The 11238-nt window shown below is 43.8% G+C and overlaps 1 protein-coding gene across 1 annotated transcript; it reads left to right on the forward strand.

The window, feature by feature from the left end:
- Positions 1-3192: 3192 nt before the first annotated feature.
- On the forward strand, positions 3193-5448 carry LOC123083272 (bidirectional sugar transporter SWEET14). Its single transcript, XM_044505380.1, has 5 exons — positions 3193-3388; positions 4000-4036; positions 4133-4505; positions 4605-4724; positions 4803-5448. Exons 1-5 carry the CDS (start codon positions 3337-3339, stop codon positions 5100-5102), a joined length of 882 nt encoding a protein of 293 aa, XP_044361315.1. The 5' UTR covers positions 3193-3336; the 3' UTR covers positions 5103-5448.
- Positions 5449-11238: the final 5790 nt, after the last annotated feature.

The raw sequence follows: 11238 nt of genomic DNA on the forward strand, positions 1-11238 counted from the left end.
GTCCTATGTGGCGGAATGACCGGGTGTGTCCGCGAGCCCTGATACCCTCCCCATATTTGAGATGGATATGGAGGTTCGCGGACAGACCGGGCGTATAGGGATGATATGGGGGGTCCGGTTGGGTCACGTTTTTCCTTTGTCTCTTGTCCTATCACTGACCGGGCGCGTCCGAGGGCGTATGAGGGATGGTTTGAGGCGTCCGGCTGTAGATGCTCTCACCACAATGACAATAGGCACCGGCATATGCACACCGTGTCAACACCACATGTCATACTTATTGTTCTCGAAACTATAACTAATAGGGTTTTCCTTTTTAAAATGTTTTTCTCATATGACTTATCATGAGACAAATAGTCATTACACATGGATCAATTTCCTTTTATTTTTCTGCTTAGTTTAAAGCTATCATCAATGTATTTTTGGAGAAGAGTCAAGATCATGCAAAGGATCTCTCTTGATGAATGGTGAATATCAAAGAATTAAAGACTTCAATTAATGGCAGATTATTCAATAACCAGTGTTGTACAAGGAGGTTGTAGGGTTGATTAGGAATATGATTAGCACAAGCGGATTAGTTAACTAACATATGGTAAATTAGCAAACCATCATTAGATAAAAAGTCAATTACACTAGTAGTGCTACAACTTGACGTAAACGATCATTTTGGTGTTAGAAATGTGATGTACATTGAAGTGGTGACAAAACTTGGCATTGTCATGCAAATACAATGCTTATCTCGTTTGTATACGGAGTCGATGCTAACTAGGTGAATGGGGCTGCAGATCTTGTGGCCCATTTTGCACCTGTCAGTTCTCTTTCTGATTTTTCTGTAGAAAGTATCTAAATTATAAGTGTTCTAAAAACTCTAAATTTTAATCTAAGTAATAAAAATAATGAATGAATATTTGTGACATGCAAACAGAATAAATTATTTTATAAAATTGTTCACATATTATTTTAAAATATTCATATATCCAAATAATGTTTATGAATTATAAAACTGTTTTCATAATTTATAAATAAAAGAATTTAAAATAAAATTTAGAAAAATATTTTATTATACAACATTTCAATAATTATACGCACGTTTGTATAGTTCATTGTTTGTTCATATAGATATTAAGTTTTTATAATTTAAATATAAACCGCGACTATATTTTTGTATTCATTGAACATTTGAATTTTATAAAATGTCTGTATTAAGTAAATATTTTTTATATCATGCACGGGTGTATATTTAAATTTTATAACTTACTAATACATTTTATGTATAAATTTTGTATCACACAAATATTTGAACATAATTTTTATTAATTACGTTTTAGAAATATATTTTAAAAAGTGAACAGTTATGGAAAGGGCTGCAGTATCTGCGATCCATATAAGCTCCGCATGCGGACTGGTTAGTGTATTTTTTTTTTGCGGGTGAAACGAGTATATATTAGTTAAATAATGTCATTACACTCGTTTTCAACATGAGAACGCTTTTGTGTGGTGGCTAGCCGTATTTGGTAACTAGGTTCGGTCGTGTGTTCGATTCTAGGAGTCCTGAAGTTTAGTTTATTTTTCACTCTCGTCTGACTGGCGGGACCCATTGTTGATAGAGGTGAAAAACATGCCACCTCTCCCATGTCAATAGGTGTTTTTTTGTGAAAAATATATATTTCGAGGGTGTTTTCCAAAAAATCAGGCCACACATCCTTTCTCTTTGGTGCAGTGGCTGACAGCGGGCCCCATGCGCCTAGTCAGCATCGACTTCATATACAAACGAGATAAACGCTGTATTTGCATGTTAGTACCAAGTTTTTGCACCACTTCGATGTATACCACAACTTTTAGCGTCAAAGTGATCGTTTATGTCAAGTTATAGCATCTCTAGTGTAATTGACTCTTAGATAAATAAATGGGCGTGTCCAACCCTGAACCATTGTGTCGTACGGATGTGTATGTCTGCAGTCACGGTTAGAGATGCCCTGACGGTCCGTTAATTAGCAGATGCACTATTCAGCCAGCAAAGCATGCAAATCAGCAACCTAAAAGAAGACTAGTAGGACTAATTTGTAGATGAACGCAACAAGCCTGGTAGTGGACTGAAAAGCACCTGAATAACTGCACGCTTGTGGCCGTAAAGCCTGGCGGCTATCTGTTGCATGCACTATCTGAAAAATCGATAGGAACAACAACAGAGAACACACACCCCTTTGTCAAAAGGAAATCCAAAGATTATGCATGCTAGCATGCATGGATCTATCGAACCGTGGTCAAAGGCAGTCAAAGACGTGAAAGATTGTGCTACCATGCAGCCTCCTTCCTACGCACGTTAAACGCCTTTCTTAGTCCAAATCTCTCCATTAGAGTACAAAACTATGCAGCATTGAATCATGAAGAAACGGCTAGACTTATCAGCTCTCTTCCATCCGTAAAGACAGGAGGAGCCTGGCAGAGTCGTCCAGAAACCAGGATTATTAGCTAGCACAAGAAGCCAGCTGAGTCAAGCAACTTTCTTATGTTTTTGTGTGTTGCTAAAAAGCAACTTTTTTATGTGTGTCCCACAAGCCAGAAGCCATCCCAAGATGGATCATGGCAGCGAGCAAAGGGCACTGACGTGTGCGCACATTGTAACGTATCCGCACTACGTACAGCCAGTACTTATGTACTACGTGTTGTTTCTCAGCTGCCGCTTCGTGTGTGCAACGGTGCAACGAGCGCAAGTAACCGCGTGGTGACTGATAACTCCTAAGTCCTAACTGGCTTGAGTTTGGACACTGGTCTGAGTCTCTTAAACGCGTGTGATCCGTAATTTGCGGCTTAGTGGCTGCGCGCTATAGCTCTCTGCCTTGTAGGGCACGTAGCCAAGCTGGCCTTACCTGGGACAGTTAACTTGAAGTGTACTGCAATTTCCCTAATATAAATCCACGCATTATGGAGGGAATTGCGAGAGGAAAAGTGTACCGACACAGGAAGCTTTGTGTCATGCATCCTGATGATTATCTTGTCCTTTGTTTAAAGCGGTCCCATGGCTGGTTGGGATTATCCATGCATTAGTTTTCTGTATTTGTTTCCATGATTGAGCAGGAATAGTTTGTGTGTGCCAATGGAGTCACACGCGATAAGGCATGTGCACTTTTTCTTGCCTCCGGAGCTTCCTTCCCAGCACTATATAAACCCTTCTGAGCTCCAGCTCCATTCAAGCTCTCAAGCAACAACCTCGAGTAGTAAGCTGGCAATTCTTCTCTTCCCATTCAGCCAACTATAAGCCATAGCTTGGTTGAACCATCTCATTGCTCTTCTCATCAACTCGACCGTCTCAAGTTCATAGCTAGTTAAGGTCTTGCAATGGGTGGCCTCTCTGTTCAGCACCCGTGGGCCTTTACCTTCGGCCTCCTAGGTATATCGTTGTCTACCTCAATATATAGATGTTTCCCAAATTAATTTGCTTCCATATGTTTAATCTCATTGCCCATTATTTTATTTTCATCTTTGTTCAATATGGTTTGCCAAAATGAGCTAGTGGATTCTTGTGTCAACATACGCATGGGGGTGTTACCTACTTGTGGTAGTATTCTGAGCATCCAAGATAGTGCGGGTTGCATGCCAAAAGTAAAAGATTTCTCTTGTTGCGACGTAGTGATCCTTCCTCTTTTGTCCCCGATCGCCATATTGTTGCAGGCCCCCCGCCGTTAATTTCTTTTGTGTAAACACCAAAAGCGGTATATATATCAAGTACAGTTCATTCGTCGTTGGAGGAATGCGTGGCGACGGCTAACAAAAAGGTAGAAAAGGGAAAGAAAGATGTAAACTAAAGGGCTCCAATACATATAGGAGTGGATTTTTCTTATGGTGTAGCGTGTGTGACATCTCACCAGCTAGCTAGCCATTACTGAAAGCTGGCTAACTGGGGATTGAAAGCGTACGCAACATCCATATGTCCCTTGTTCTCGCTGGATAACTGTCGTATGTAATGTAACGTACTAACGTGCCACTTTTGCTTCCCTGCAGGCAACGTCATCTCCTTCATGACCTACCTGGCCCCACTGTAAGCCTCTTACGTGTTTCCCTCTCCAGCTTTGCTTGTTGCATGGTCTCTCTCGTCTGACTGCGTGCACACCAATGGTGCATGGCGCTCATGCAGGCCGACGTTCTACAGGATCTACAAGAACAAGTCGACGCAGGGCTTCCAGTCCGTCCCTTACGTGGTGGCGCTCTTCAGCGCCATGCTGTGGATCTACTACGCGCTGCTCAAGTCCGACGAGTACCTCCTCATCACCATCAATTCAGCCGGCTGCGTCATCGAGACCATCTACATCGTCCTCTACCTCGCCTACGCGCACAAGCAGGCCAGGATCTTCACCGCCAAGATCCTCCTCCTCCTCAACGTCGGCGTCTTCGGCCTCATCCTCCTACTCACCCTGCTTCTCACGGCGGGTGAGAGGCGCATCGTCATGCTCGGGTGGGTCTGCGTCGGCTTCTCGGTCAGCGTCTTCGTCGCGCCCCTCAGCGTCATCGTGAGCACCCTAACTCTCGCATGTCTGTTACCATTGATCTTGATTTATAATCGATCTCTCTCTTAGCTGCTTGCCTCGTTGCTTTTGCATAATATGCAGCGTCTTGTGGTGCGCACCCGAAGCGTGGAGTTCATGCCCTTCTCCCTCTCCCTCTCCCTCACCGCCAGCGCAGTCGTCTGGTTCCTTTACGGCCTCCTCATCAAGGACAAATACGTCGCCGTAAGCAACACAAACAAAAATCACTTCGTCACTCAACTTTCCACGCTAGCTGTTTTTTGATTTGATCGTTACATGCAGCTGCCCAACATTCTTGGGTTCGCCTTCGGGGTTATCCAGATGGGGCTCTACGCCCTCTACCGCAACGCTACGCCCAGGCCGGCGCCCAAGGAGGTGGATGCCCCCGTGTCCGACGATGGTGCCGTCAAGGCGACCGAGCACGTCGTCAACATCTCTAAGCTCGGCCCGGCGGCGGCCGCCGTTGAGCTGCCCACGGTGAAGGAGGGGGCGGCCAAGAAGAGCGGCGTGGCCTCCGCCAGCGACGACTCCAAGGGGACACTCGAGAAGCTTGACAAGGCAATCCATGTCGAGCAAGTCTAGGCATGCATGCGTTCATGACACACGGATGTGTGTATATGTCGTGCATCCAAATAAGCCATGACGGGGATCAAGCAAACAAGCGGTGGAGAATGCATGCATGCATGCATGGGGCCTTGTAAATTGTACGTAGTAATTTCTACTGTCGATGCTCCATTCGAATTCAAGTGGTGAGTCGTACCTAGTACGTAGCTCGTTGCAAAGTGTTCTTATTTTATTCTGGTCGTGTTCATTAGCGTATCCATCCAGCACTTAGATGTAACGGTCTTATTATAATGAACCAGCAGGGTGAGCGCGTCTAGATGTAAATTATAACATATATTTTCCATCAAGTATTGTTTTTCTTGAAGATATTCTCGTCCCAGGTCAGGTGGTCAACAACAATTCAAAATTTAACCAAAATATAGCCATTATGAAAACATGGCTGCCCTTAGGAAGTCTATATGGGACTGTTGATAAGGACAGCCATGACATTATTGTATACGTTGTTAATCATGTAAACACTTGGTGCACCAAATTGATTACTCCGGATCTAACTAGTGGGGCGTTGTGACGGCTTCCCCCATCATCAAGCTTGTAGGTGTGGCGTGGTAGCTTTTAGTTGTTTGATGTATGTTTTTGCCAGAACTTTATTGAATAATTTAACAAAGATGACTGTGTGCATCTTTCGATGCGGAGGTCCGGGGTCTTTTTTGAAAGAAAAAAAACTTGGTGCATCAAATTGATCATGGGCTTTGGGACCAAGAGGAGAACCGATATGTCAGTGCTACAAAATAGGAAAGTAAATTGAGTAAATGGTTTTTTCTCAATATCCTCTTTTCATAGCACATACTTTGGGACCCACTAGCCAACCATTTTTTTCCCACTCAATACCTTTTCCCCACCGAAACAGCCCCTTGTTCTTGTTTTTAGCTATGACATGCCCCCTACAGCGGTGAAGATTCCTCTAGACTCAGTGCTTCAACAAGAACCGATAGTAATGCTTATTTTCTTACCGTGGCATGAGCAATGTTGGTCGACATTGGGTGCCAAGGTTTCTTAGCACACACTCACACTCGTACTAAACATTGGGGAATGAGGTGCTAAGATAAAAAGAAGTAATGCAGTCGGTTTTAGTTGAAGCACCACATCTAAAGGCATCTTTGACCCCTATTGGGGCCAATCTCATAGGCAAAATACAAGAGGAGAGGTAGGGAAAGTGCATACTCCATGCAGTGCGCCCAAGGGTTGATCCATGGAACATGCTTGGGTGTCTCACCCGGTATTTTCCCCTTGCATGTACCCCACACGTTTACGACCACATGTAGGACGACGTACCCGCCACTGGCCACTCTCAAAGTTGAATTGATTCGGAAGTTTCTCAGAACATATTACATGTGTAGAGGTTGTAGATCTAGCTAGATAGTTGGGTATGAGTTGTGGTATGCGTGTGTGAGTGTCATGTGTGTGTGTTTTGCATTTCATCAGATCCTATAATTGTGTCCACATGTTTTGACTATTTCGCGTGCCCATATATAGCAATTTCACTATCAATAATTATCATTGTAGTAAATTATTTGGGATGCAGAGTGGTGTCACCTAATGGGTTTAATTCCTGATTTAGTCAAATTCCGATCATATTAATTATAGTGATAGGACCTGTAATTAGTTTTCCTTAATTATGCCAGTACCGCTTCTTCTTATATATATCCTCTATAACTTGCTACCATCATAGCTTGTTTTTCGTGACTATGTTTTGCTACTACAAATCGTTTAGCGTATTGAAATGACTTATTACATTATTGACATAATTCTTTACTTCTAAAAAGTATTGTTACAACCATAACATCATTTATTTTTGTAGTTAGTGGTAAACAACATTATTTTCTAGCTTTGTACAAACATTGCTCACACACATACTCGTCGCAAAAGATGTTCCTACTCTTCTTACCAACGTCATACATGTCTTGTGTGGTTTATATATGATCTTTCATTTTTATCATGGATTTTTGGTGCACGGTGCACCGGTTGCACATGATACGCACTCGCCTCCGACCTGTTGGCCGCTCCACACCCACCCACCTGTTTGAAAGGGGATCCAGCTGTAGGTCCTCGGCCTGCCTGACGAGCAGCATGTGATCTTGATAACCACCATCATCGGTAAGGAAATACAACCTGTGAAATGGGCGAGTCCCCGTCCACCAGTAATTTCTACTGTCGATGCTCCATTCGAATTCAAGTGGTGATTCATACGTACTTTCGGTTTATAAGGCTCAATTCAAAAATTCCACCAATCAAGATAGATGATAAGTGATGAAATATTTTTTGTAGTTTGGAAAAGCACCTAATTAATTCTCTTGTTTTCTCAAAAAATTGTGTTTATTAATGCATTAACTGCAATGCATGCATGCATAAAATACATGCATTGGTCAATTTTCTTTTAATACTTGCATACAATGATTTAATGCATCTTGAAATCTGAACTTGTGATGAGGAAAAACCAAATTGAGCCTTATAAAATGGAAAAACTAAAATTTCAAGATAAACTCTATAAACCGAAAAGGCGGGAGTAGTACGTACACTACTAGGAAAAGGGCTACTAATGGCACACCAGTTTTGCCTACTAATGGTGCACTACTAGTGCGCCATTAGTATCACGCCACTAGTATTTCTTACTAATGGCTATAGAACACCATACACCATTAGTATGCCTCCTAGGGGGCCATATTTAACCATGTGCTTTGGCATACTAATGGCGCACTGTTGGGTGATGCGCCATTAGTATACTTTGGCATACTAATGGCGCACTCTGTAGTGATGCACCATTAATATGAATATTAGTTTTTTTTTTACTTTTCTGATTTTTGCACAGGTTATAAAATATATTATTTGACAGAATATAGACAGCAGCACACAGCAACAGCAGATTCATCGAATACAATAGAAGATTAGTCTCCGAATACAATTCATCATATTAGTCTCCGAATTCAAAAGACCGAACAAAGATAAAACATTACAAGTCTCGAGACCGCGAGTATCGAGTTTGTCTTCACATTACAAGTCGATATCGATCATCTAAACTACCATCACATAGAAGAGAGCTGCGGTCATCACGATGAGCATCATCGCGATGAAACTGGTCTTCATCCGGTTCCTCCCATGCTCCCTCCTCTCTCCCGCTAGATAGCGGGCGTATCTAGATTCCGCCTCCGCCCTAGTGGTGTACCCTTTGTAACTGTTACCGCTGAAACGGTGAACCTGTCTCCGACACTCCTCCCAGTCATCGTAGACTCCGGGAACCTTACCCTTGTACACGACATACGACGACATCTCTATGCACAAGCCAAACAACACACAATACATACATAAGCAATATATTAATATGCAACAAAAGGATCGAAAGAGAAAAACAAGACATTAATAGCACGATTCATAGTCCTACTAATAAATAGCATCGATTACATCTAAGTTGAACGACTGTCCAAACTAAAGAGACATACAATTCATTAAAGTTTAATTACAACATGAGCCAATCAATGTTTCAGAACTACACATCACTACTTTCGACTCGACTCATGGGACAGGAGCGTGGATGAAGCCGCCGTCTGTCGTGATGGTCATGAAATCGCGGGCGTTGTCAGCCTGCATTTGTAGCGTTCCGTCTATCTCACTGTTGGACAATTGATATCCGAGGAAGAACTGCCCCGAGGTATGAAGGACATCTTGATGGATGATGTCCGCAAACTCCGACTGGATGCGAAAGAATTCTTGTCTGATGTCCGCGTCCTGGATTGCCGACAAGCTCGCGGCCCAATCTTTGAGATTATCTGGTAGCAGAAGGTGATGAAGGTCCCTTACGATCGCCCACATGTGATGGAGGGCGTAGTAGGCATCCTTCTGACCGCCAGGCAGCTGCTTGACGCAGCAGAACGTCGTATTGTGGGCGAACATGTGCTTGCCGTACTTACGAACTGCCCTGGTGAAGGTGCCTCTAGATTTGGCATAGCCGGGGAGAACATCATCAAGAACTTTCTTAATATTTGTATAGTCTATCTTGGAGTCACGGTTCGGGTTGAAATATGTGTCCATGGAATATTTCGGGCTTAAAAGGATGAGTGTGCAATGTGTGTCACTACTGAAAGTGCAACTATCCCTAGGTGGTTTTGGTAATTCATAACAACATATAGCTCATTGAGCTAATGCTATTCCAAGATGACTATTTCAGGAAAGCTCAATGATTGGCATGGCATGGATGTGAAAGTGGAACCCTCAAAATGCTAAGGACAAAGGATTGGCTCAAGCTCAAAAGCTCAAGACTCTTCATTTTATATTTTAGTGATCCAAGATCACATTGAGTCTTTAGGAAAAGCCAATACTATCAAGGAGGGATGAGGTGTTGCTTAATGAGCCTTTTGCTTCATGTGCTTAGTGATATGCTCCAAAACCCTCAACTACTTTCCCATATCCACATATGACCTAAACCCTAAGCCAAACTCGGTCCTACCGATTCTTTCTATCCGGCGCCACCGAGTTTCACTTGTCATAAGCCACTGCCAAACCCTAGCAATTCGGTTCTACCGATAGGGATCTCGGTCTCACCGAGATGGGATTGCAAACTCTCTGTTTCCCTTTCGTAACTTTTCGGTCTCACCGAAAGAGCGAATCGGTCCCACCGAGATTGCAATATAAACTCTCTGTTTCCCTTTTGTAACTTTTTGGTCTCATCGAAAGAGCAAATCGGTCCCACTGAGTTTACCTGACCAACTCTCTGGTTAGCTTATTACCAAACTCGGTCTCACCGAGTTTGTGTAATCGGTCTCACCGAGATTACTTTATGCCCAAATCCTAACCATATCGGTCCTACCGAGTTGCATGTCAGTCCCACCGAAAATCTCTAACGGTCACTAGGTTTACCTTTTCGGTCCGACCGAGTTTGTTGATTCGGTCCCACCGAGATTGGAAAATTGTGTGTAACGGTTGGATTTTGTGTGGAGGCTATATATACCCCTCCACCTCCTCTTCATTCGTGGAGAGAGCCATCATAACACATACACAATTCCAACTCATATGTTCTAAGAGAGAACCACCTACTCATGTGTTGAGACCAAGATATTCCATTCCTACCATATGAATCTTGATCTCTAGCTTTCCCCAAGTTGCTTTCCACTCAAACCTTCTTTCCACCAGATCCAAATCCTATGAGAGAGAGTTGAGTGTTGGGGAGACTATCACTTGAAGCACAAGAGCAAGAAGTTCATTACCTACACACCATTTGTTACTTCTTGGAGAGTGGTGTCTCCTAGATTGGCTAGGTGTTACTTGGGAGCCTCTGACAAGATTGTGGAGTTGAACCAAGGAGTTTGTAAGGGCAAGGAGATTGCCTACTTCATGAAGATCTACCGCTAGTGAGGCAAGTCCTTCGTGGGCGATGGCCATGATGGGATAGACAAGGTTGCTTCTTCGTGGACCCTTCGTGGGTGGTTGCTTCTTCGTGGACCCTTCGTGGGTGGAGCCCTCCGTGGACTCGCGCAACCATTACCCTTCGTGGGTGGAGCCCTCCGTGGACTCGCGCAACCGTTACCCTTCGTGGGTTGAAGTCTCCATCAACGTGGATGTAGGATAGCACCACCTATCCGAACCACGGGAAAAACATCCGTGTCTCCAATAGCGTTTGAATTCTCCATACCCTTCCCTTTACATTCTTGGCGGTCCCCAGCGCTGCTCAAGAGCTTGGCACGCATGTAGAAGGGGTCGACTATCACGATGTCCGGGGTCTTGTCTCTAATGATCCGCATCTCCATACTCAGCGAAAACAGCCGAACGAAGGTGTAGTGCAGCGGATGAAGGTTAAACATAGCAAAGATGTCATCAAACCGCAGTACGATCGTACCCCCAATGTCGCTATCCACAAAGCCCTTGCCCTCTGGCACCTTGGCCATGAAAACCGGGTATGCCACATCATTCTCTCTGAGACGCCGCTTCTTCAAAGAAAGAACACTGTCGTGCAGACTCCGCATAGCACCGTTTGCAGCATTGAGCATATTTGTCGGTAGCATCTCCCTACCCACCACATGCACCCTCCTCGAGATATCCTTAGGTGAAGGTGGCCCGTCCTGAGCATGGATCATACTCAGTGTCGGCTGGCTCGCACCAGCGCCCT

The sequence above is a fragment of the Triticum aestivum genome, chromosome 1A (assembly GCF_018294505.1).
Source record: "Triticum aestivum cultivar Chinese Spring chromosome 1A, IWGSC CS RefSeq v2.1, whole genome shotgun sequence".
In the NCBI taxonomy this organism is placed as follows: Eukaryota; Viridiplantae; Streptophyta; class Magnoliopsida; order Poales; family Poaceae; genus Triticum; species Triticum aestivum.